General features: G+C 52.6%; 1 protein-coding gene across 4 annotated transcripts in view; it reads right to left on the bottom strand.

Annotated features, from left to right (window-relative positions):
* Positions 1 to 27,604, bottom strand: part of LOC144722581 (copper-transporting ATPase 1-like) — a 49,020-nt gene that overhangs the window by 13,557 nt on the left and 7,859 nt on the right. For all 4 annotated transcript variants that reach the window (XM_078600782.1, XM_078600783.1, XM_078600784.1 and 1 more), the window contains 10 exons: positions 17,875 to 19,132; positions 16,234 to 16,479; positions 12,424 to 12,590; positions 11,131 to 11,292; positions 10,330 to 10,409; positions 9,091 to 9,265; positions 7,986 to 8,219; positions 6,567 to 6,658; positions 1,585 to 1,712; positions 304 to 458 (listed from right to left, as the gene is read on the bottom strand). In XM_078600782.1, the coding sequence (XP_078456908.1) occupies positions 304 to 458; positions 1,585 to 1,712; positions 6,567 to 6,658; positions 7,986 to 8,219; positions 9,091 to 9,265; positions 10,330 to 10,409; positions 11,131 to 11,292; positions 12,424 to 12,590; positions 16,234 to 16,479; positions 17,875 to 19,132 (2,697 nt within the window). The remainder of the gene's footprint in view (positions 1 to 303; positions 459 to 1,584; positions 1,713 to 6,566; positions 6,659 to 7,985; positions 8,220 to 9,090; positions 9,266 to 10,329; positions 10,410 to 11,130; positions 11,293 to 12,423; positions 12,591 to 16,233; positions 16,480 to 17,874; positions 19,133 to 27,604) is intronic.

The raw sequence follows: 27,604 nt of genomic DNA, 5'->3' as shown, positions 1-27,604 counted from the left end.
TTTTTCAGGCAACTTAGGAAGTTCCCCGCTTCATAACTAATGCGACACGCACGCGAGACTTGCTCTCTCACAACTTTGCAATGGGTCGTTCCATTTAAATTTATAAGGTGCATGCATTTATGTTTTATATACATTAATTTATGTGCTCACCGACGTTTTTTTTTCCATAATAGACATCAAGCGGAATATTGCATGCAAACGACAAAGTAACGTATTAAATACATCTTTGAGAGGAATTTATCCAACGGAGCGTGCAAGTCCACTCGCCGCGCCACGACTGCGCGTGACCCCCGCGAGCCTCACCTTTGACGTCTGCGCCTCTTCCACGAGACGGACGATCTGGGCCAGCGTGGTGTCCGCGCCGACGTGCGTCGCCTCCACCAGCAGCGACCCCATCTGGTTGATGGAGCCGGCGATCACCAGGCTGCCTGGGCCCTTCGACACGGGCATCACCTCCCCTGCGGCGCAAGCGGCGAACGCTCCATCAGAGAACCTGCAATCACTTCCCGTGAACAAAACTCGCAAAAGTCCTCGCGTTTCTCAACGCCATCGGTGGTGCTGATGAATTAGTTTGAGACAAACTTGATTTGGCGCTCTCGTGACTGCAGGAATTACTCTTTGGTTCTTTCGGTAAAGTCGCGTAGAAAGAGAAAATAATAAATTAAATAATAGCGCACGACGTTTCCATTGCAACACAAGCAATCATCATCAGGTGCAAATGAAAACAAAACCTAGTAAACCTAGAAATGTAATGCAAACAACACAGAGAGTCGGCTAACATAACAGTCAACACCCTATCTGGTTGATTACGTTCTTCCAAAGATTGCTAAATATAATGCAATACAACACAGAGATTGCTAAATTAGCAATCTTTGGAAGTTTACTAGGTTTTGTTTTCTTTTTCATTTGTACCTGATGATGATTGCTTGTGTTGCAATCGAAACGTCGTACGCTATTATTTAATTTATTATTTTCTCTTTCTACGTGACTTTACCGAAAAGAACCAAAGAGTAGTCTGAGACAATTAAAGAAGGCGTGTCGCAACGTCGATGGTGTGAGGCTGTGGTGCGCTCCTCTACGGTGGTGGCCCGAGGTAGAGGAAGTGCACATCGCCTGCCCACAGGCTGCCACTCAGAGGGACGAGTGGCTGGGCTGAGCCCGAAGATGCCTTATCTTCTTACGTTTCACTTACAGTCCGAGTCTGCTCTGCCACAGCATCACCCATGGCCCTGTCTGTTAAAGTTCAAACACGCTTCAGCGGCACATGCCCCGATGTTGCCGTTGTAGGTATGTAATTTAAACTTCTTTCGCACCGTACGTGGCCAACCGTGCTAATCGGATGGCGCAAGGGAAGGACAAAAATCAGTTCTAAAGAAATTGGTTTACAATCTAGATGATGATTTAAAAGTACACAGCTCCGGTCCTACTATCGGAAGGGAGAGCGTTCCAGACAGTCGCAGAAGCGCATCTGAAAGCGCCACGCGATGCGGCGACCGTCTTTGTTTGATGGCTAGATCGAGGCGGAGATCAAGGCGGAGTTCGAGCCAGTGCCAGCGCCGGGCCGGACGTCCCCACAGCTCCCACCTGTGATGATCGATTCATCCGCCATGGAGGAGCCGGCGATGACGCGCCCATCCACGGGGAAGCGGGCGCCGGGCACGACGCGCAGCGCGTCCCCTCGCTGCAGCAGCTCCACCTCCACCTGCTCCTCACTGCACGCGCGCCGCACACCGCCGTGGCACTCAGCGACACAAAGACAAAGATCCCCCGTGTAGCCTGTGACAGGCTGTTGGGGCGAGTGCTGTTGGCGAGTAGCACCTGTGAAGGCCTACACGGCAGATGAGGGGATCGGTGGCCAGCACCACGCCCGGCCGCCTTTGTCTCCCCAGTGGCCATGTTTACACACTGTACCAGGTACTCATTTAAGGCTCAGTCGACCTAGGGTTCAAATAATCGTCACGGAATCGAACTTGGGTTGCCGGGTTTGAAGCACAGCGCAAACCGCTATACTAGTGTAGTGACAGAGAAAGGTCACTACTGTGTCGGCCCGTACGAAGGCTGGGGGCCCCGAGGGGGTGCCTGGGGGGTCACGTGGTGGAGGGATCCGGACCCTCCCATAGGTGGGGGAAGTGAGGCGTGTCCTGGGAAGGGAGGCGTGGCCTGAAGAGAGCCAGCCACGCCGGGGCGGAGCCAGCCACGCAAAACCAAATATAAGCGTGGTGTGAACGCAGAGCGCGGCTGTTGTACTGTACTCCAAGGTGAAGACATCTTCGGTCGTCAAGTCCCGAGTCGTCGTCCTGGGCCAGGCAGGCCGTTGCCTGCCTGGTCCAGTCTGTGTCGTGTTCCAGAGTGTTAGTGAGTTGAGGAAGGTGGTCACCACCTCATGTAGAGTGTTATATTATTTACCGTTTAATAAATAGTGTTGCCTCCAAGTTGCGTGTGTGTGCACCTAATTCGAACCTACTACATCTGGTGTCAGAAGTGGGGTAAATAAATATTGCTAGGTGTTATCCTAGGGAAGTAAAATGGGCACACGAAAAACAAATATAAAACTCACCTGGACGCCTTCGTACAACGGGGACGGTGTGACGACCATCCTTCTGACAGCCCCGGGGATGGCAGCCCCGGTGACAGAGAGAGAGAGATGGCGCTGCACGCGGAGCGGCGGGACTGTCACCACACTGCTGCTTCGCCGCCATCGGGAATGGAGCGACGGAGCCGCGGGGAGAGGACACCATCGTCGCTGCGGGGGCTGGCAGGGGAGGCCCGGCCATGCGGGCCACGGGGTTCCCGCCATTTCGGCGGCTGGTCGGGGCGCGGTTCCCGCCAAAACGCTGCTCCCGCCAACTCGAGGGCTGGTCGGGGCGCGGTTCCCGCCAACTCGAGGGCTGGTCGGGGCGCGGTTCCCGCCAAAACGCCGCTCCTGCTGCCGAAATGCCGCTCCCGCCGACATCAACGCCTGCAGAGGGGGAGTTCCAGCCTTCTGCTCGAGCGCGAGAGGTGGATGGGTTCGCAAGAGCAGGCTGTGTTCACCATGCAAGATTCTTCGGGGTGTCCCAGTGCTCCACCTTGCCGCCCTCCACTATTCACAGTTTGCCAGGCGAGTCGTGACATGACAAGCACCCGGCCTCAAGAAAAATAATAATAACTTCACCCATCTTGCGTGTGCCGGGTTGCGATCGCGGGTGTTTTTTTTTAACTCGCTGGTTTGCGGAGCGTGTTCGTCCGGTTGTGTGCGTGATAAAGTGACGCGGCGACCATGCGGGTTTCTGCTTGTAACAAGTGTTGTTGTTAAATACGGCGTCGAGATCAGTATCTTCTGGGTGTAGTTAATGATTAATTCGTGTTGGTGTCCCGAGCTCCGTTGATATCCTGTATGTTGCCGTGTTAATGACTCGTGTTGTTACATCGTTTTGTTGCGAAATCGCCGTTGTTATTGTGTATACTGTATGGAGTTTCGCTCGTGATTGCCACGTGTAACTGTAAGAAACTTTGATCGTCATTGTTGCCAAGGTACAGACCGTATGGAGCTTTGCTTGGAATTGTTAACAGTGTATGGAATGTTGGGTACTTGCTTGTGATTGTTTACTATGTACGGATTGTCTGGAGTAGTGATTGTGTGTGTTGCCATGTGGGGACTGGATGGAGCATTGCGCCAAACGATTTACTGTACGAATTTCGTATACTGCATATACTGTATTAATCAATTCGGCGATTCTTGGGGTTTGTGTATAGTTTTTTTGCTCTCAAAATTCGAATGCCCTGAGTCCCATGGTTAATGTTGAAGGGGATTTAGAAATGACAGGTTCGGTTTGTTTCAAACTCGCTGGTTGGTTCCTGTCCGTTGTTGCACAGATGATGTCTTTTGTGCGGGAATGCTCCTTGTGTTCTATATGGATCAGGGGTGCGTTTCCGTTAATTGCCGTCAAATTGCGTTGCTCTCTCCACTCGGTTGGTACAGCTGCATGCTGCAATGCGAGTCTCGGAGATGATGTGTACGGATACGGGATGTGAGGTATATTGTTGTGACCATTGAATATTCGGGATCGTCACAAATTGTGCGTACCTGTTCGGCATTGGATCAGTTCTGTGGGGGATCATAATTCAAATTGTATGTGTTGTGATGGTGTTAAATTGCGATGGTGACATGCTGCCAGGGATTTGGAATTGTGCTGCTGGTTGTCACCTATCTTGGGGCGCAGGTCCTGACCAGGATGGCCCAGTGAGTGTTGCGTGTCTAACATGAACGTTGTGGTCCCGTCATGCTATGGCTGACGGCTTGACCTGACAGCCCGGAGATTGAAACACTCCGTGGTATGTCTAGCCTAGTGGGCTGTGCGCTCACAGGGCTCGGAGAGTGTGGTCCCGTCATGCAATGGCTGACGGCTTGACCTGACAGCCCGGAGATTGAAACACTCCGTGGTATGTCTAGCCTAGTGGGCTGTGCGCTCACAGGGCTCGGAGAGTGTGGTCCCGTCATGCAATGGCTGACGGCTTGACCTGACAGCCCGGAGATTGAAACACTCCGTGGTATGTCTAGCCTAGTGGGCTGTGCGCTCACATGGCTCGGAGAGTGTGGTCCCGTCATGCAATGGCTGACGGCTTGACCTGACAGCCCGGAGATCGAGACACTCCGTGGCTTGTCTAGCCTAGTGGGCTGTGCGCTCACATGGCTCAGAGAGTGTGGTCCCGTCATGCTGTCTTGACAGCTTGACCTGACAGCCCGGAGATCGAGACACTCCGTGGCTTGTCTAGCCTAGTGGGCTGTGCGCTCACATGGCTCAGAGAGTGTGGTCCCGTCATGCTGTCTGACAGCTTGACCTGACAGCCCGGAGATCGAGACACTGCGTGGCTTGTCTAGCCAAGTGGGCTGTGCGCTCACATGGCTCAGAGAGTGTGGTCCCATCATGCTGTGTCTGATGGCTTGACCTGACGGCCCGGAGAGTGAGACACTCGGAGGTGCGTTGAAACAGTGGGCTGGAGATTTGTAAGGTTCAGGTGGAGTTGTCCTGTTACGTTGGGACTGTATCCCTCAGTTGTTAGGGTGCATGTTGTGCAATGAGTGAACGATGGGTCGTCTCAGCTCGGTCGGTACAGTTATATGCTGCGATGCGAGTCTTCGAGAGAGACTGGCTCGTCTCAGCTTGGTCGGTACAGCTATATGCTGCGATGCGAGTCTTGGAGAGAGACTGGGTCGTCTCAGCTCGGTCGGTACAGCTATATGCTGCGATGCGAGTCTTGGAGAGAGACTGGGTTAAAATCCCACCGATATGGCCGACGTGTGCTACTGGTTGTGACGCCGCGTCGGAAAGGCGGTGGGGTGGTAACATGGAAATCCCCCCCCCGATATGGCCGACGCGTGCTACTGGTTGTGACGCCGCGTCGGAAAGGCGGTGGGGTGGTAACATGGAAATTCCCCCCCCGATATGGCCGACGCGTGCTACTAGTTGTGACGCCACGTCGGAAAGGCGGGGGGGTGCTAACGGGTGACTGTCATTGCATGCGTGATTCTAACGGGTGGGGGGGCTGTGCTGGAGCGTAAGTGGGTTAGCCAGTTTTCATGTATAATTGTTGTTAATTCCCCGTTTTCTATGCGGTTCCCTTTTACCCTCGTCGATTCTGTATATATTACGTGATTGTATTTCTTATCGGTCGCCGGTCATTTATTGATGTTGTTGGTTCGGAGGCACACCTTTTCGATGTTTCACAGTTGTGTTACAGCCGGGGACGGCTGTGTGTTTATACAGGGGGGGGGTGATGTAGTGACAGAGAAAGGTCACTACTGTGTCGGCCCGTACGAAGGCTGGGGGCCCCGAGGGGGTGCCTGGGGGGTCACGTGGTGGAGGGATCCGGACCCTCCCATAGGTGGGGGAAGTGAGGCGTGTCCTGGGAAGGGAGGCATGGCCTGAAGAGAGCCAGCCACGCCGGGGCGGAGCCAGCCACGCAAAACCAAATATAAGCGTGGTGTGAACGCAGAGCGCGGCTGTTGTACTGTACTCCAAGGTGAAGACATCTTCGGTCGTCAAGTCCCGAGTCGTCGTCCTGGGCCAGGCAGGCCGTTGCCTGCCTGGTCCAGTCTGTGTCGTGTTCCAGAGTGTTAGTGAGTTGAGGAAGGTGGTCACCACCTCATGTAGAGTGTTATATTATTTACCGTTTAATAAATAGTGTTGCCTCCAAGTTGCGTGTGTGTGCACCTAATTCGAACCTACTACACTAGCGCTCCCCGCTACACCACACACACACTACACACCACACACACTCACAAACCATACGCACTGCATTATATTTGACACATAGCCTCGCCTGCTTACATATTCGGGCAACAATGATCCTAAATTTGTTTAAGTTTCTGTCACTCAGTTTTTCCTGGAAATGGCTTAAAAATCCGACCCAACTTTCACTCGAGCAAATGAAGACTCGGTCACTCGAGTTCTAACCTGGTGACAAAGATCCACTCGAATGCGACCTCTGAGGCCAGCGTGCACGAGCCCCACGGCCCCCGCGAGCCCTGTGGCCCACAGGTCCCGTGGCCCACAAGTCCCGTGGCCCCTGCGCGAGTGACCCACCTGACGAGGGAGTTGTCGGGGCCCAGCGTGACGAGCGTGGCCTCGGCCGCCTGCAAGGACATCAGCTTCGCCAGCGCCTCCGACGTCTTCCCCTGCGGCGATGGGCAGAGCAGCGCTCAGCCACGAGCTCACGCGCCACTCACGTGGCGCTTCAGGAGGCATACGAGACGGTGCACGAGGGAAGTACTGTACACATGTGTGTGTTCAACTTGATTACTGTACACGTATGTGTGTGTGTGTGTTCAACTTGATTACTGTACACATATGTGTGTGTGTTCAACTTGATTACTGTACACGTATGTGTGTGTGTTCAACTTGATTACTGTACACGTATGTGTGTGTGTGTTCAACTTGATTACTGTACACGTATGTGTGTGTGTGTGTTCAACTTGATTACTGTACACGTATGTGTGTGTGTGTGTGTTCAACTTGATTACTGTACACGTATGTGTGTGTGTGTGTTCAACTTGATTACTGTACACGTATGTGTGTGTGTGTGTGTTCAACTTGATTACTGTACACGTATGTGTGTGTGTGTGTGTTCAACTTGATTACTGTACACGTATGTGTGTGTGTGTGTGTTCAACTTGATTACTGTACACGTATGTGTGTTTGTGTGTTCAACTTGATTCGCACTGTTTACGTAGCCGACCGTGCTAATCGGACATGCGGAAAGTGTTTGTGAGGAATCTCATTGATTCGTTGAGCAAAATAAATTGTCAAGCTCATGACACATGCACTGTGTCACGCATCTAAGAAATTATCTTTTACAAGTCATGCAAACTACACGCATACGCTAATGTACATCAGCATTAATAAGCAGGCTGCTTCCGCCACCGAAAGAGTAGCGGCGATGTTGGGTACGGGGCCCGCGTTCCAAGGCAGTCTCGACCCTCACCACACGTTGCATAAATACAACTCGACACTTTTGATTTCACCAGGTAAGGCCCGCCGAGATACTATATGTTTCTTTTTCAACGACCTGGCCACAAATGATAGCCCAACGAAGTGGCTTATCACGTGGAAATGTATTGCAGCCAAATACTCTAAACGCGTGTCGATTCTAAACCTGGAGGGAAAAACCGGAGATCCCGGAGAAAAATCCACACGACCACGGGGAGAAGACATAAACTCTAAATATACAGGTGTCAGGGTTGGGATCGAACCCACAACCTCCTACATACCAGGTGAGGTAGTTGACAACTCACGATGTGCACATTTTACGTTGTGTACCGCGTCTATCCATGGTTGGAAATGGTCTGAAATTGAATGCGACTCTGTTAGTGTCTGCATCTATATAATTCACAAGTGTCTGTCCGTCATGAGGAGGACCCGCACAAAAATCCACACGAGTACGGGGAGAGAGAGACACGAAAACTCCAAATATACAGCAGGCGTCGGTGGGTCCGGCACGCTCACCTTGGCCAGGTGCTCAAGCCAGCGGCCCAGCGTGATGAACACAAAGAGCATGGGCGGCGTGTCAAAGAAGGTGAGCGGGCTGCGCGGGGCCCGCTCGGCCATGGCCACGAGGAGGATCACCACCGAGTAGACGTACGCGATGCTGGTGGCCAGCACGATCAGCACGTCCATGTTGGCCGCCCGGTGCTTGACAGACTTGTACGCGCGCAAGTAGAAGTGCCTCCCTCCCACAAACTGCCAGGGGGGACGCGACAGCGCTCGTGGCTTCCGCGGGACGCGGCGAAAGCGCGACGCGGTTCTTGCTCGGTTAATAGCCGCGTTGCGCTTTGTGAACTAAAAGCGATAAACTATTTTTTTATTTTACCAGGTAAGTTGTATTGATCTTTGTCAGAAGCGACCTGGCCCTCACAAATTATAGCCCAACGAAGCGGCTTATCATTTGGACATTTATAGCAGCCAAATACTCTCAATGCATGATGATTCTAAATGTGGAGGGAAAAAGTGGAGGACTCTGAGAAAAATCCACGTGACCACGGGGAGAACGTGCAATCTCCAAATATACAGTAGGTGTCAGGGACGGGATTGAACCCACGACCTCCTGTATACCAGGTGAGGTAGTTAACATCTCCTAGGCGAGGTAGTTAACATCTCCTAGCCACCGTGTCGTCCAAATGCATTGCTGGAACTCTCTTATAACCGTCCCTCTAAGGTAAAAGTAGTCTCAGCCCAGTAAATTGATTGCTTGTGCCACTGTCGGCGAAATTTCCTCCATTAGAGGAAGCTGTAGAGAGCCCCTCTGGAGGGTATTTGGCCTACTCTTCCACAACCTGCCAAGTGACTTAAATGTGGTGAACCCATCCACACTGCTATGTGGACAGAAGTGGAGGGCGATTTAAGAAACTTGCACCCATTGTTTCAACTTCCAAGCCAGGAGATGGAATTGAATTTGACGCCCTCTGAATGTCAAGTCCAGCGGGTGATTCGATTAACTTGTGAACTATGGTTTTACAGACGAGCATTGAGAATGTCTGGTAAGACAAAGCAGGGCCGATCACAGAGACCGACTCCTGGGAAGATGCACAAAGCGCAAGGTGCATCATCGTACCTGTACAGGGGTGCAGAGCGCAAAGAAAACCAGGTTGATTGTGGAGAGCCCAGGGAGGACCATGTGATTCATCAGATAGTTGTGCTTCTTTTGGGAGTCGATCACGATCATGTAGATCATCAGAGCCATCACCGGGGTGCCAAACAGCAGGTTCAGTAGGAAGGCATTCCACCATCTAGAGGGCAGGCGCTTGTTCTCAACGGGGCATTCGCGTTGGCGTTCAACATCCTCTCCCACCTGTCGTATGCGTTCATCTTTAGCCCGGTGTTACATGTGCAGAGCCGATGGGGGGTCACATCAACATTTCAGACCTTCGGAGTCCAAACACCCTCATTAGGAGGACAGAGCAAATCGATCCAGCGACAAAATGTACGGGATATAATAGATGAGTCTGCAAAGCATCATAGGATATATTAATATGCTACAAAAACAAAACAACAAATATATTTAAAACTAAATTATTGAACATTTCCGGCAAGAGACGTTAGTCCGGCTGCCAGTGCGAAGACGCTGAATGAGTTGCTACCTCCTTGTGAGCTCATCGTCAGCCCAGCGTCACCCGTCTAGACACCACTTGGCTTGGATGGAGCGCATTACCGCTTGACTTTTACACTAAAAACTACACCGCTGTGTGAGCCACTCTAGTTGCCTGCTTCGTAAAACATCACCACCTGTGATGGCCAACAAGCCTCCCGACCCGAGAATGAGGTTAAACGAAGATCACGCTGCGTGACCTGGGGTGGGGATGATAAATGTACACGGACGAAATTCCATCCCTTGGAACAATTCCATCCCTTTAAATTTCAATGTTTCTTGATCGCGTCCTTTTTAAAATGTACTCTTGGGGCACGCTAAATACATTTTGAGTCACATTAATGGGCCAGCAAATTTAGTGAAATGCAGTTTGCAAATAGAAAATTAAGAGTGCTGTTGTTTTTAACGACGTAAAAGAGGGAGAGAACCCGGAGTGATTGTAATGAAATTTGCTTACGGACAAAACTGCGAAGCAGAATGGAAAATTACGCCTAAGCTACTTAAGGTTATAATTGGAGCCTCGCAGAATATCACCATTAACCCCTGGTCCCTGCAGAGCAGAGGCGGACGAGATGAGATTAGTTTTGCCATGTACAGTAAAGTCCTACGGCTGACAACAACAACGCTCAGTTAAAATAAACGACGCTCGGTGTGGATTGCGACAAAACTCTGTGCAAGTGGTGTAACGCGTGCTGCCCCACACACTGCCTGATCTCGTCCGTGTGCTCCAGGTGGCTGGTGTCACGGCAATCTTGCTTGACCAGGGCCGCCGTGTAGCCCATGCGCTGTTCAGCCGCGGTAAGAGCACAAACGGGGGAACATCGCGTCAGAGACGTGGAACGCAGGCCAGCACGAGACACGCGAGCGCTTGTTCGCCCCATTACATTACGCAGTAAAAACACAGGAATGACGCGGGAAAATGTTAAGGCATTCCTGCCGCGTTATCGACTCATTGTCTTTAGATGTAAACGTGACAGAACCACGAGGAGATTCATTGAGACCATTTCCTTCAAAACATTCCAGAAAAATAACATGCCTCCATGACAATTTGGTATTGTGCTATTGAGGCATTGTGACCTCACGGTGGCTAGGAGATGATAACTACCTCGCCTGGTTTGCAGGAGCTCGTGGGTTCGATCCCGACCCCGATGCCTGCTGTACATTTGGAGTTTTGCGTGTCTCCCTCCACGTGGTCGCGTGGATTTTTCTCCGGGTACTCCGGTTTTTCCCTCCACATTTAGAATATTTTGCAGCTATAAATTTCCACGCAATAAGCCACTTCGTTGAGCTATCATTTGCGGCCAGGTCACTTCTGAAAAAGAGCTACACAGCTCAGTGGTGTCTTACCTTACAAAATAAAAATACTTGAGTTGAGCTCATTTTCTGTTGTGTAAAAAGGGCTCATGGCAGGGCTCCTGGCCATTTGAGAGAACCGACGGACGAGCCACTCCAGGTCCCTCGTTGTGAAGCCAACCGCGAGCGCACAGAGCAGCCGGCGGCTCTCACCTCGACGATGAGGATGATGCCTCGGGGTCCGATCTTCTCCGAGTCAAATTCCACGCGGGCCCTGCCCGTCGCCAAGGCGACCGAAGCGGTGAAGACGCCGTCGTTTTGGAGCAGAGTGGACTCGATGCCGTGCACGCACGACGCACACGTCATCCCCGTCACCTGGGGCGGGACGCATCCAACCAGCGGGCGCACACTCAGCGCTCCGGCACGCAGCACGGCGACACTCACACACAGCACACTGTGACACTCACACACAGCACACTGTGACACTCACACACAGCACACTGTGACACTCACACACAGCACACTGTGACACTCACACACAGCACACTGTGACACTCACACACAGCACACTGTGACACTCACACACAGCACACTGTGACACACACACACAGCACACTGTGACACACACACACAGCACACTGTGACACTCACACTCAGCGCTGCGGCACACAGCACGGCGACACTCACACAGCACCCTGTGACACTCACACACAGCACACTGTGACACACACAGCACACTGTGACACTCAGACTCAGTACTGTGACACTCACACTCAGCACTGTGACACACAGTGCTGTGACACTCAGATGAACCTTTCGCTGAATTTCGAGACTACAAACTCAGATCTAAAAGCCAACAACTCAGCAAATTCACTCATGACAGCTTGTGCAATTAGTACAGTCACAGCCCATCAAATGTCAGAGCAATGTGCATCTACATTTCATGCACATGTTGTTTATCTCTTTAAACACGAACATACGGTGTAAGTTGTACGTATGCATGTACGTTGAACTTTCTAGATTTGAAGTTTTCGTGACTGCAAGGATCCATACTCATTGGGTTCTTTCGGCAAAGTCACGTAGGTGAAAAAATAGAATAAAAAATAGAAATAACTAAATTAAATCACGACGTTTCGATTGCAACACAAGCAATCATCATCAGGTGCGGAAATCAGCTTTAGTAAAACATTTCTAGCTGTGATTTCCACACCTGATGATTGCTTGTGTTGCAATCGAAACGTCATGATTTAATTAAGTAATTTCTATTTTTTATTTAATTTAAATTGTATTCTTATTTTATATTTTATTTCTTTACCGAAAGAACCAAAGAGTACGTTGAACTTCTTTCGCACCGTACGTTAGCCAACCGTGCTAATCGAGTTCACAGATACGCAAGGCAAGACGGCATCCTATCGACGTTGCTGTCACGCGAAGCGCACCGCGGCACACACAGAGATCCGGGAGCGATCACCGCGCGGGGGTCTGCGCTCGCTTTCGGGAACTCACGGTGAGCTCGACGACTCCGTTTGACCCCTCCAGGTTGACGTCCACGACGTCGGCCCCGAAGCCCATCCACCGCACCCAGGCGGCGATCTCCTCGGGGCTCGTCAGCGCCGGGTCGTACTTCACCTCGGCCTTGCCGGCAATCAGGGCGACGAGCACCGACAGGATCCCTGCAGACGGGGCCCACCGTGCACGATGGCGGCAGCGGCACTCGCATTTGGGCGGCAGAATAGTCCCTCGATCTGCCCTGGTGTTTCAGGGTTTACCCCAACGTATGGCGAGGATACCCCCCCCCCCTCCCGGTTTAGGTCTGCCCCCCTTTACATCGTTTCACAAACACGTCGTCACTTTATGAACCCTTTCCCCTGCCGATGGCGTACGTGTGCACCATCAGTTTTTATTCCGATTTCGTTTCCGATTACGTGCTTTTTACGTCATCGGAACGTAAACGATTCTGTTTAGAGTTTTGAATGGAATCGGAGGTAAAAGGCCATGCGGGAGGGTGCGTGGCACAGTTTGGTGCCAGCCATCTCAGGGTGCGGTCGTGTCGCTACAGTCCCTTGTGGCGAGTACAGGACAATGTCTTTAAAAACAGCAACGCTACGTCTCTCAATAAATTTAACGGCGAGCCGCTCGCACGTTCCGAGATTCAGCGGTGAATGGGACATCTACCCTGCAACTTGCAGACGTCTCGGAGCGGGAAAGGGTTAACACCACTACCCAATTTGCGTCACCTCAACCTGCACTCACGTCGCTGACATCACCATTCGTCGCCTCTCAGCCTTCGCCCCCACCTACCCTGCACATGAACCACTTTGTGACGCTCAACAAGACATGTACCGTACTGTAGACTACAATACTGTATATTATTTATGTCCAGTATTTTCGCGATTTGTAAAAATATGCTTTGATGTGCGTCGTTTCGATGTTGGTCACACCTTTTAGGAATGCATCTCCCTCATAAACTGGGGTAATTACTCCATTTGCGGTCCAAACTCATTGGCGGCATTCTTCATTAACCGTGTGTTCCAGCGAAGTGGACAGTATGTCATTACAAAATAATCCAAAAGAACCCTTCTTTGGAAAAAAAATGAGATGGCAGAAGATTTTGACTGCTGTATGACAAGCTCGAGGGGGGCTCTGTGGAGATCCGTCTAGCGAAGGCCCTTCCACCAGCAGTGGCGTCAGCAAAGCATTGCAGGGCTGCACCTTAACATTCTCCACTTAACACGGAGAGAAGCCATTCGTTAGATATCAAAGGAATAGTTATTTAGAATAAGAATATATTAAGGACTGCAAATTACGTTAAAAAAAACACTTTAAGGAAATATGTTGGTCCAGTGCATTCTGGGAACCACGTGAGTGACGCCACCACCAGGATAGGCTGTTTTGTACGGGCTGGAGAGGTGGCACAGTGGTCAGCACGCTGCTTGATGAGTTTGGTTTCTGGCCACGGCTAACATCAGTGGCGTGTGTATGTATGGACGGACGCATGTTGAACTTCTTGCAGACCGTACGTAGTTAACCCCCTTCATCAAACCTGTGGTGCGGTATGGTCAACCAAGCCTCGTGGACGACACAGTGCGAGACAACTTTGACAAAGCTGTTGCTTCACAAAGGGCCGTGAGTTGTTGCTATTGTTTCCATTTTGCTATTGTTTCCATGTTGCTATTGTCTGTGAATGCAGGGATGGGGAGCAGTGGTGGAGTGGTTAGCACGCTGTGCTACGAACCCGACGACCCGAGTTCGATTGCTGCTCACGGCCAACTCCAGTGACTATCATCTGAACCGGTCCGGAGCCTCCCCGAGGTCAACTCGGTGTCAAATGGGTAACCTGGTGCGATGTGTAAAACACCACCACTAGGGAGACAAAGGTGGCCAGGCATGGTGCTGGCCACCCACCCTCTCATGTGCCATTGCGGCCTTCATTAGGTGCTCGCTAACAGCACTTGCCCCAACAGTCTGGAAAAGCTAAACTGGGGGATCTTTGTCTTTGTCTCTCGTAGTGTTCGTTCACTGCCCACAGCGAGCACCTCCGGTGGAGCGATAGCGTTGCCTCTGTAGGTAGGGTCAGGTAACAATACTTGAACACGCGACGCTAAACGCCCAGGCTCAGTTTTTAGGTGTATGGTTCCTCATCTAAACAAGTGCACAATCGTTTCTACAGTGCATTTACAGACACTAAGCAAAGACAAAGATCCCCTGTATAGCCTCAAAAGACTGTTGGGGCAAGTGCTATTAGCGAGCACCTATGGCCGGAATGGTAAACGACAGGGTGGGTGGCCGGAATGGTAAACGACAGGGTGGGTGGCCAGCACCACGGCCACCCAGCTTTATCTCCCTAGTGGCGATGTTTACTACATACCGCAACAGGTACTCATTTGTGGCTTAGTCGACCTAGCAGAAGCCCAGGACCAGTTCAAATCATCATCACTGGTGTCGGCCATGAGCGGGAATCGAACTAGCGCAGCGCGCTAACCCCTACGACCGCTTGTTTCCACAGTGCATTTGCAGATACACACACGTCATGTGCACATGGATCCGGAAATACGCATGCACAAGCAAATGTTATATATTATATCAAATCGCAGGGCAAATCCATGAAAAAATACAAGTAGCGAAAGGACCTCTCATAAAATGAATGCAATTGAACCAGTAGAGAGCCTCTGCTTTTACAGGAACTGCACAATCGGATACCTCAGGCAAATGTCATTTAGTACTAAATCAGCCAACGCGTCTCCCTGCTCAACAACTAGAGAGGTGACACTCGATTCTGTCAGTCGTCCTCAGCTAGCGGTGGAGAGGCCACATTCCCATGACAGGAGCAAGTCCCTCTGCATCTTGAACATTGTTGTTGACTGTCCACAAAGTGGTAGACGTTTGATGAGCCCAGGAGGATGACACTTGGTTGAGCCCAGGCGGCGATATGAACTCCACAATGATAATTGTTTTTTTACCCTTTTATCTGGCAACAAAACTGACACCAGATAAAAGGGTAAAAAAAACAATTATCATATTTTTTACTGGCAAAGGAGGTTCCAATGGTGTAAATGCTTACCCCGAGCTCTCATACTCTGATGGTGCATTGTCTTTGAGTTGTGCGCCTTTTGGCGTCATCTGGTCCAACACCATGTGAGACTAGGCTCTAAGAAAAGCTGGCTTGGGTGTGGACCAATCAATTTCAAGGACAGTGCATACATTATCAGAGTTGTGTTTTTTGTTTGCATTCCAACCGCAGGTATTGTAGTCTATGAAAACATGACTCCTTGTAAAAAAAGGCGTCAGCTTTGTTGCCAAATAAAAGGGTAAAAAAACAATTATCATATTTTGCTACTGGCAAAGGAGGTTCCAATGGTGTGAACTCCACAATCTCATCCGTCTCTCTCGGGTCATGCGTCTGAATGTGCACATCACCGAGGATCTTTTCACGTGACTCAAATCACAAAAAAACGGATGCCGCAGGCCGTGGTTACAATCGTCATCCGTAAGACACCGAACGTCACCCACAAAGCACGTGGGGATCTCTTGCATCGCAGCGCTCGACCACGGATTGGCTGCTGGATGCTTCTAGATGCTACCCACGTGCCTCAGTCTTTGTTCGGCCTGCGTTACGCATCTCACACGTTATCCTGCACCGTGCTTTACCCCATAATCCATATTATTTATTGTAACTTGATTGTTTTTCCATAATGCGATGTTCTTCAGGAACGCAACTAGTATGGCATTATGGGAGAACAGACTGTACTGCATGGGGAGGCGTGGTGGACGTTATTCATGACGACAGTGGCGGTGTCGAGTGTTGCCTTCACCCACCGTCCTTCTTCTTCAGGTTGTTTTCGATGTTGGCCACGCAGGAGGCGCACGTCATGCCGCTGACCCGCAGGAGGCACTTCTCAGGCTCCCGCGCGGCCTCGCGCTCCCCGCTCGGCTTGGGCGGCAGCTCGCTGATTACGTAGTCGGGACGCTGCCCCCCCTCGCACCCCACCTTGGGCGGCGTCGGCGCACCCTCCACGTCCTTCTCCCTGCACCCCCGCGGGGCCTGCACGGAGTCATGTCCATCTAGAGGGCAGAACGCGTGGGAGACTCTCAGCGTCTAGAGAGTAGACCACGTGAGCTGTAAACTCAAAATACAACTTTTGGAATTAAGTCAATATATTATAAAATTATGAACGTATAAATATTCAGCAATTAAGATGATGAATAAGTTACACTACCCAGTTTACAGGCGACCACCGAACCTACGACCTAATTGATTCCCCCCTTATCTCCCTAAGGTGAATTGGAGTTCCGTTCCTGGAAACCCATTACATACCAAAAAAATATCAAAATTGACCACGAAAATGAATTAAAATAACCCAAACACACATTTATTGTAACTTAACGTAAAAATCTAGATTGAACTTAACATAACTTTTACAAAACATGTATTAAGTAAAAACAAACACTTACATTTGAAAATCAGTAAGTACAGTGATACCTCGGTTCACGAACTTAATTCGTGAACTGACTCTGGTCGCGAACCGAATTGGTCGTGAACCGAGGCACATTTTCCCATAGGGTTCAATGTAAATCCGGTTAATCCGTTCTGACCTTTTTTTTTGGTTTTTGAAGCACAAAAATATGAAACAAATTACAATACACATTAGTACTGTACAGTATAGTAATGTATAAAGAGAGAACACTAACCTTGCTTGAGATGACTTCAGTAAGCACTCAAACGGCTGAACTGTACAATACAGTAAGTACAGTATTGTACAGTACAGTAGTACAGTACAGTACTGTATGTGCTAAAAAGCACACCAAAAAGCAAAACGTCACTGAAAGTGTCTTCACAGTACTCACAGTACTTCTTTCTGTGTCTCTTCTTCTCTCCACGATCTTCCTACAGGAAGTCACGACCATGTGACAGCCTGGAAATAGCATTAAAATGGCCGCGGCTCCCGTTCGTGAACCGAAGCGGCGTTCGTGAACCGGAGCATATTTTTATGAACTTTTCTGTTCGTGAACCGAGTTGTTCATGAACAGAAGCGTTCGTGAACCGAGGTATCACTGTACTTTTCTGCATGTGCATCACATTTCCTCTTCTCAGACATAACGAAAGGTTACAATTTTCTCAATTTGAAGAAAATTTACAAATAAAATAATTAATATTTTAAAAAACTTTTTTTAAACACGCTTTAATGAAATGTACCCTACTAGTAATGGAAGAACTCCACGACTCCAGGAAGTGGAGTCGTGGAGACCCAAGCCGAAACATAACATATGAAAAAGAATATTAACACATATTTTTAATGATAGAATATAGTATTGTCATCAGTATGACATAAGTATACCAAGTTTGCAGTCGATACCACATTGGGAACTGGGTTAAAATTGAGTTACAAGATTTGAGGATACAACAACAAGAACAGAGTGAGTTGACGTTACCGGTGAGAGAGGGGGGGAGGGCGTTACCGGTGAGAGTGGCGCCGTAGCCCATGTCCTCGACGGCGCCCTGTAGGATCTCGGGGCTCGTCACATCTCGGTCGTAGGAGACGGTGGCCGTCCCGTCGCCCAGGGAGACGCTCACGGATCTCACTCCCGCACGCTTGGCCAGGCCCCCTTCGACGTTTTGCACGCAGGAGTCGCACGTCATGTCGGCGACATGCAGCACCACCGTCGGGTTGTCGGCGCGCGGAAGGGAAAACGTGGTTTCACTTACGGGCACCGGCTCCTCCACCGCCCCCTTGGCGCACCTGCTGAGCAGGTTTCGGTACACATTTGGCGAGGGAAGATCTGTGCTCCTCAGTCCGAAGGAAACGGAGAAATTCCCAGGAGGGAGGCTTTCTATGGCTTGTTTAAAATCAGCCGGTCCTATAAGCGTTGGATTGTAACGAATATCGGCTTTACTTTCAGACAGAGATACCTCGATGCTGTAAACCGCCGCCAGTTCTCCAACGTGACTTTCTATGTTGTTGACGCACGACTTGCAATGCATGCCTTCCACACCTAAAGTTATCGTGGCACTTTCAATAACCTCGCCAGGCGGTGCAGACGATTGCGGATCCGCAGGCAACGCCCGTGACTTCTCCCTGGCCTGGATCTTTTTCAATGGCGATGTTGGCAACAGCGCAGCGAACTCCAATGCCTCGATCTGCCTCCGCAGCTCCGAGGCGTTAATCAGGTGTGATTTATAGCCGATCCGCACCTCCCGGCTGGCGAGAGAAGCTTCTACGTGCTCCACCCCCGGCAGCTTGGCGAGCGCACTCTCAACGCGGCGGGCGCACGTCTGCCGCTTCATGCCCTCAACCGCCACGACCAGCGTGGCGAGGCCCGGCTGCCGCCGACTGGCCTGCAGGGTGGCCCGGTAGCCAAAGTCCTCTATTCTCTGGCAGATCGCATTGGCGCCCGTGAGCTCCGGCAAAAAGGTCACGGTCATCTTACGGCGCGCGCCCTTGGCCTCTTCGCTCGGCGATCGGGCCACGTCCGTCGCCGTGACGCCGCGCAGGGAGGCCGCGAGGTCCGCCAGGGAGCGCCCGCGAAGCTCGGTGGACGGCGTTGCGCCGGTGACCAGGATCTCGACGGACTCGGTGTCGGCCGGGAACCTGGAGCCGTCGCCATCGAGGTTTAGTGACGCCTCGAAACCGGCCTGCTCCACGGCCTCCAGGAGGCTCTTGGGCGCCTGGCGCCGGGCGTCGTACAGCACGCGGGCGCTCATGTCGAGCAGCGACACCTGGCGCGGCACGCACACGCAGACCTTCTCACGAGCCTCGCAACAACAAACCAACCCCAAGGTAATGCATCCCGCCTGCAGCTCGTTGTTTAGGTTGACGCGCCGTGCTAGTGGGTGCCACTGCGGCGAGATGTTAACTACCTTGCTTGGTATACAGGAGATCGTAGGTTTGACCCCTACCTTGGCGCCTGCTGTATATTTGGAGTTTGTATGTCTCTCTCCCTGTGGTCACGTGGATTTTTCTCCAGGTCCTCCAGTTTCCCCCCCCCCCCCCAATATTTGGCTGCTATAAATTTCTATAGGATAAACCACTTCATTCAGCTATCATTTGTCGACAGGTCGTTTCTGAAAAAGAGCTACATAGCCTAGTGGGCCTTACCCGGAAAAAAATATATCGTTCATAAGAGTTTTTTTTGGGTTAGATCGCGTAATTATATAAATGTATTGTGAAACCCGCCACCACCCAACACAGCCAACTAGTAAGGGTTGTCACGTAAACAGAACATGACAATTTGTCACTAGTGTAGTAAGTATTCAGGAGGCTTTGACGACGGGGTCGGAGGCACACTTATTTATTAACACCAACTTGTGCACAGTAACGGGTACACACAGAACTTAACGGGGTATCGTCCCCTTCACTCGTCTAACAGGGAGACACAACATCTAACCCCGCTAACCTACGCCCGAGTCCTCCACTACGGAGCTAGGGGAGGCTACCTATCCCAGCCCTGGTCAAGCTGGGATCCCGGCACCCTGAGTCTCCAGACCGGCTCTTATAAGAACGTCAGTCTGGGCTCTCGGGGCCACGCCACCGGCTCGCCCTGGTCGGCCCTGACAAGGACAGCGAGCCAGGGGAGCTCCGGGGCCTATTCTAGCTGGTCTTCAGTCTTCGCTGGTTTAAGCTAATACCCGACCTCGAGCCCTCCGGCTCACCACCTTTTATAGTACTCGGCCCCCGGGAGGGGCCCGTGGGGGATGCAGGTGCGGACGTCGGTGTGAGCATCTCCTCTGTGTACGCCCTAACCACACCCCTTGTGTTTGTTAGCCATCCGTGCCCATACACAATTACACCTCTACATCACCCCCCCCCCCTGTACAGCTCGCAGCCGTCCCCGGCTGCAAAAAAATCAGAATAAAGGTGCATCCCTCCCCAAAACCGTGTGTGCCTCGCGTAATTTTAACAAGAACAATGACAACCATAACAACAACAACAGGAAACAGGAAGAAAAAAAATAACCCGACGCACCCCCCCGAATAAATACCCCATTCCGCAAAACCAACATATATACACGCGCTCCGGACGCCTCCCCCCACCGTCCACAAGGGCCCCCCAATGGCCGACCTCACAAAAGTCTGCGCGTTTTGGCGCGCGTTCTCGCGGCGGGCCCGTCACAAGGGCCCGTCCCGGCACGCTCAGTGGCGGTTGTTGACGGTCCGGGTGCGAGAGAGTCTGGCTTCGCTGCCGAGTGACCCCCGACCCCCCCGGGAGGGGTTGGCGGTCGTGGACCCGTCACTCCTGTTGCACCTGGAGATGGAACAGTTGATGTCAGGTTAGGCGAAAGCAGCGACGTCGGGGAGTCGGCAGACCCCTCACACGTTTGGCCATGCGTGTGTGTGTGCGAACCACGGGGCGGCGCAATGAACGGTTTCAACCTTGAGGGGTGCACGTACCACCGACGCCTCCCCCATTTGACGCATACACATTGCGGCCGCAAGACCTGTACGACCTCCACGGGCCCCCGCCACGGCCGTACCAACTTTGACGAGGTCGCCAGCGGCACCTGGGGACAGTGCAACCATGCCCTGTCCCCCGGTTTCCATTTGAACACATGTACCCGCCCCAGCCTAAGCCTCTCGTTCGCCTTCTGGCGGAGGTCAGAATTTTGCACGGCCGCTTCCCGCGCCTCAGATAATTTGCCGATGTTAAATTTAACGTGTTCGGACAATGTAGACTTCGCCTGAGGCGCCGAGAGCTTCAGCTGGGTCGTCACAGGGGGGTTAGCCTCGCGGCCATACATTAAAAAGAAAGGGGAAAATCCGGTGGCCGCATGGGGAGCCATCCTGTAGGCTTGTAACACACCGGCAATGCGAAGGTCCCAATCTGTCTGGGATTCCGATACCTGCTGGGACAGCATGGACGTGATAGTCCGATGCAGCCGTTCCACCATCCCGTCAGTTTGTGGGTGATACGGGGAGGTCCGAATTTTCTCCGTACCCAAGAGGTCGCACACCTCGCGGAGGAGTTTCCCCGAAAAATTCTTACCCTGGTCAGTCAGCAGCCGTTCCGGAGCACCCTTGTCGAGGACATAGCCCTGGACAAAGGCCTCCGCGATGGCTGCTGCCGACTGGTTGGCCAGGGGCCGGGCCAGGCCATGGGCCATCTCGTGAAGTATTCGACCCCTGTCAATAAATACCTATTTCCCCTGGGTGTAGCGGGAAATGGCCCGAGAATATCCAGAGCAACGAGCTCGTTAACCCGGGAAACCTTAATGGACTGCAGCGGAGGGTTGGACCCCCTCGCTGGTGGCTTCCGCTGCGCGCATTGCGTGCACGACCCCAGGAGATCCCCCACGTCCTTTGCCATGCCCGGCCAGAAGAAATCGAGCTGGAGCATGGCAAAGGTCTTGTGAACCCCCAAGTGCAGGAGCCGCTCATGCGCAGCCCATACCACCTTACCCCTCAATGCTGCAGGCAGCACGAGCCGTTGGCGGCGGGATTTTCCGTCCCAGTGCATTAAAAGCCCCTGGAACAACCCCCACGAGTCAACGTTCGCCACCCCCTGACCAACCCCCCCGGTGCGACGGCGCAGAGCGAGGAGGGAGGTGTCCTCCATTTGGAGGCGTCCCCACTCCGCAACCGACAACCCCAGCAACGATTCCCTCCCTTCTTGCTCGATAGGACCCGAAGCCGAAGACGCATCGGCGGCGGCCACGAGGACCGAATCGGTGGTCACGTTCGGGGGCCTACAACGCCCCGAACCCAAGAGGCAAGCGCACTCCGAAGTGGGTGGCAACCGTGACAGGGCGTCAGCGTTCGTGTGGTGGACGCCCTTACGATATGTGGTGACAAAGTCGTAGTCTTGGAGAATCTCCAACCATCGAGACAACTGCCCCGATGGTTGTTGAACCCGCAGGGCGTACTGCAGAGCCGCATGATCTGTACGGACGGTGAAACGTCGACCGTACAGATACGAGCGGTAGTGCTGAACGAAATAAACAATTGCCAATAATTCCCGACGGGTAACGCAGTACCGTTGTTCCGCCGGAGACAGTACCCGACTACCGTAAGCCACCACATGCTCTACGCCACCAATGAGCTGGGACAGCACGCCCCCAATGCCCGTGTTACTTGCGTCTGTATCGAGCAAGAAGGGTTGTGAGAAATCGGGGTAATTCAACGGCGGAGCCCCCACCAGGGCATTCCGGAGGGCGCGAAAAGCAGCCTCCTCCTCCAGCCCCCAATGAAACCTGACTCCCTTGGACGTCAAGGCATGCAATGGTTTCGCGATCGTAGCGAAGTCAGCCACAAACCGTCGGTAGTACGACGCGAACCCAATGAAACTCCTGACCTCTCCCACCGAGGTGGGAGTTGGCCAGGAGCTGACGCATTCCGTTTTGGCGGGATCAGTGGATATCCCCGAGCGTCCAACAATATGACCCAAATACCGCACCGATTCGCGGAGCAAATGGCACTTCTGCGGTTTAAATTTCAAATTGGCAGCCCGCATTTTGAGAAAAACAGCACGCAACCTCTGGAGGTGTTCCTCGAATGATTTGCTAAAGACGATGACATCGTCCAAGTAAATTAAACACGAATCCCATTGCAAGCCCGCCAAGACCAGTTCCATTAACCGCTGAAAAGTTGCTGGCGCAGAATGTAAGCCCATCGGCAAGCGGTTAAATTGGAAGAGGCCTTGCGGTGTACGGAAAGCAGTCTTAGGTTTGGATTCGTCATCCAGAGGAAGCTGCCAGAATCCAGAAAGTAAATCCAGGGTGGAAAAGAATCGCGCCCCCACCAAAGCATCGAGCGACTCATCCATTCGAGGAAGCGGGTACGCATCTGCCACAGAAATTTTGTTCAATCGCCGAAAGTCGACAAAACCGCAGTGAGCCGTCGTGTTTTTTCACCAAAACGATCGGCGCGCCCCACGGGCTGTTGGAAGGGGAAATGATATCGGCGGCTAGCATGTCATCAACGGCCGATTTGACATGATCCTTTTCGGCGGGACTCAGCCGAAAGGGATTTTGGCGGATTGGCGCGCTGTCACCCGTGTCAATATGGTGTCGCAGCAATTTAGTACAACCAATATCAAATTTGTGTTGGCTAAAAACGTCGGCAAATTCTTTCAGGAGAACTCGCAGCTGCGCACGCTGCGAGTCGGACAGGTCCACTGATCCCGCGCAAAGCGCATCCAGCCATCCGTCATCACAGTCCGAATGCGGTCGCGACGGAGGATCGGTGGTTACCTGACCCACGAGTGGTTCCTCATAGGGTGCCAGCGTTGCGTGTGCAAGCACGGTCCCTTGAGGAACCACGGCCGTTCGCGATCCTACATTAAGGACTACAATGAAGGGGTCCCCATCCCCTTTCACCATGGTCTGAGCCGCTAGCAAATCGGGGCCATTGACCCCAGCCCGAGATGGTCCCAACAAGACCCCCCGATCCGCAACCCCCTCAGCAAACGGCCGACGCAACCTAAGAGGGACGAGCATCTGAGCCCCCGGGGGTACGCGCACAGTTTTTGCCACGAGCGCCTGCACGGTTGCAAACGCCCGACGCTCCATGGGGGGGGGAAGACAAAAACGTTACACGTCGGCCCGACGGGAGCTCGATGCACCCCTGGTCGATCAAGATACGAATGGGCATTTTGGCCAAGAAATCAGTCCCCAACAGGCACGGAACCGCCAGTGAGGAGGAAACCAAAACAGGGCCGGATAATTTAATCTCTCCAATGCAAATTTTGGCGCGGATTTGCCCAATGATGCCTAGCGAGCCTCCGTTAGCAGCATAGCATGGCACGTCAATGGGGAGCAAGGGACGACTATGAACGGGAAGAATGTTATAAATCAAATCAGATATAATGGTCGCCGACGCTCCTGTGTCAATTAAAATCCGCACCTCTACCCCATCAATATGACCGACCACGACCGACGATCCCACCGACGCTGCAACGACACGATGGGCGAGCTCCGACCACTGACCCAGTTGGAGCGCTCGCCGCATTTCAGAACAATCGGACGCAACGGGCGTCGATTTGCGAGCCCTGTTCGGTTGAGCGCGTGAGTGTGTGTCGGATGTGTGCATGGGCCAAACGTGTGAGGTGCCACGACTCGCCGTATTTCTCTGCTGGAGCTTGGGTGGAGACGGTGCGGCGTCCTGACGAAGTGTCGCCCCGCGCTGACGGGGAGCCCGGCATCCTGAAGCAACGTGGCCTTGAAGGCCACAGTTGTAACAGCGTGTGAGCGCCCCAGATGGCCTGGGCTGCTCCTGGCGGCTCGGTCCGTTCCGAGCCTGTGGTGCCGCCGATCTCCATTCCCCCCGCCGCTCCACCCCGCAGACCTCCTCCGATGGGAGGGTGGTGGCCGCCATGGCATGGCCGGCCACCCCCTTGGCGGCCTTGCGACGCAGGGACCGCAAGCCCCCGTGGATGTGGCGCGTGACCAGCAAGGACGACATCTCTGCGTCGTCTTGAGCCAAGACGGCGACGTCCAGCTCGTCCGCGAGTAGCAGCAGCTTTTCAGCCACCATAGCGTCCACTCCCTCCTCGTCCATCCGCGGGAAAGCTGCCTTCGCCAGGGCCAGAAGAGCCGTCCGGAAGGCCAGAGGCGATTCGTTGGCGCCCCGATGACGATCGTGGAATAGCTGCCTGCAGTCCGAAGGCGGGCCGTAGACAGCTGACAGCAGCTGCAGCGCCAAGTGCAGCGTGGTGCGCTTTTCCTTAGGCGCCGAGGTGAGAGTAGCGAGGGCGTCGTTGTCCAGCATCGCCGGCAGCGCGCGTAGTGCTTCGGCGTCCGTCCAGTTCGCCATCTCCTGATGAGCGATGAACTGTCTTTTGAAGCCGCCTCAGTCCCCGTCCGCGCCCACAAATTCTTTGAGAGGCGGCAGTCGCTGCTGTAACGCGACGTCCGTGGCTGTGGATTGCGCTCCGTCGTTCCCAGCAGACGTTACAGTGTGGGCGGGCTGCGAGCATGGCATTGCCGGTCGCTCAGTTGTTGACGCGCTGGCCGGTGTTGATGATGTCACGGCTTGTGCTTGGCCCTCAGCAGTCACCTGACACGGGCCGGCCCCGCCCTCTGCTCGCACTGTAGTGATGGCGGGAAATTTAACCGCGAGCCGCGTCGGGGTGGCGGGAAATGTCGCCGCGCGTCGGCTGCCGTCGTCGTCCCGCGCAGCCCCTCCAGCCCCCAGCCGCGTGATCTCCTCCAACGTGGCGGCCGCAGCGTAGAGCAGCTCCGCCAGGCGGGAGTGAGCCAGCCGAAGTCCCTCGGCCGACGCATCCCCCCCTTCCTGTCGTAGCAGCGCGGGTGTACTCGGCCCCGGCTGCTCCGATCCGACCTCGGCCATCTCTGGTGGCGATTCGGCCGAGGTGTCCTCCATCTCCGACTCCCTGGTACGTGTCGTCACTCGTGTGTCCATCGTTGAACGTTCACTTCTGACACCAGATGTAGTAAGTATTCAGGAGGCTTTGACGACGGGGTCGGAGGCACACTTATTTATTAACACCAACTTGTGCACAGTAACGGGTACACACAGTACTTAAAGGGGTATCGTCCCCTTCACTCGTCTAACAGGGAGACACAACATCTAACCCCGCTAACCTACGCCCGAGTCCTCCACTACGGAGCTAGGGGAGGCTACCTATCCCAGCCCTGGTCAAGCTGGGATCCCGGCACCCTGAGTCTCCAGACCGGCTCTTATAAGAACGTCAGTCTGGGCTCTCGGGGTCACGCCACCGGCTCGCCCTGGTCGGCCCTGACAAGGACAGCGAGCCAGGGGAGCTCTGGGGCCTATTCTAGCTGGTCTTCAGTCTTCGCTGGTTTAAGCTAATACCCGACCTCGAGCCCTCCGGCTCACCACCTTTTATAGTACTCGGCCCCCGGGAGGGGCCCGTGGGGGATGCAGGTGCGGACGTCGGTGTGAGCACCTCCTCTGTGTACGGCCCTAACCACACCCCTTGTGTTTGTTAGCCATCCGTGCCCATACACAATTACACCTCTACACTAGTACAGCACACCGGTATGTTGGAGAGCCAAGCCACAACATTTACAATCTGAGTACGACATTTCACCAGTAAATTACAACTAGCTTCATCAGGCGACAGCCAGATTTGTGAAAAAGTCCACCAATACAGGTTTTTTTTTTTTATCAGAGGTGCGGCACATTGCTCCAAGCGAGGTTGAACAATTGCTTGTGATCATCGACTCTTTACCATCCTCCCTTCTCCTCCCACTCATCCATCATCTCACCTCTTGCCCACTATGCCACTCTTCCGCCTCTCCACCCTCTCACCCACCACCCCGCCGTTCCTCATTGACCCACAGCATGTGAGTGTCGGTTCGAAAGAAGTTCAACATACATACACACATACACAATTACATCTTGCAGGAATTCATACTCTTTGGGTCTTTCGTGACTTTATGAATCCCTGCAGTCACGAAAGCTTGAAGTCAAGATTGAACCGCCTCTACGGGGAGGGTTTCCACATAACCAGTAGATATGTGAACAGACTCCGAGACAAGAGGGCTCTCTAGATCGAGTCGCTCACTTCTCTGAAGAGATGCCACGTCACCAAGGTAACACCGATCGCATTTACACTCACATCTGCTGCTGTATGCTAATATCTAGCAACACAATAGCCGAGGCATACCTAGCCCTGCGATCTTACATTTACTTGCAAATTCCATCTCCAGCCCCGCCCACTTACCCTTGGGGTTGTACCCATCTCAAACCTATACAGGTCGTCCTCTACTTACGATGGAGATGCGTTACGACGATCCCATCGTAAGTCAAAATATCATAAGTCGAAGATGGCCTAGCCTACCCAGGAGTCTTAAAGAATGGTGATAATTTAGCAAAACAGAGCAATTTACAGTACCGTACTGTATAAACTATATACTGTATGTATTTATTAATTACAATACGGTATTGCACAGTAAAATGTAAAGTAAAAAAAAGGTAAATTCTTAGCCTACCTATATGAACTGCAATTTAATAGAAAGTTTTTTTCAGGAAACAATCCTATCTGCTATAAAAAAAAAACTTTTAACATGCATTGAACGTATCGTAACGTATTATATTGTACTGTACTCACCAAGATTCGTACGCTGCTGCGTTTGCCTGCCGTGCGAAATTTTAAATATTTGACAATTTTGTTGTATCGCTATCGCCAGATCGAAATATCGTAAGTCAGACAATCGTTACTCGGGGACTATCTGTATAACCTTTGGCTGCAGTAGCTCTCTCGCTACATTT

This window comes from Lampetra planeri, chromosome 15 (genome assembly GCF_965212315.1).
Source record: "Lampetra planeri chromosome 15, kcLamPlan1.2.h2, whole genome shotgun sequence".
Lineage (NCBI taxonomy): Eukaryota > Metazoa > Chordata > Hyperoartia > Petromyzontiformes > Petromyzontidae > Lampetra > Lampetra planeri.
This window is presented reverse-complemented; position numbering and strand designations above follow the sequence as displayed.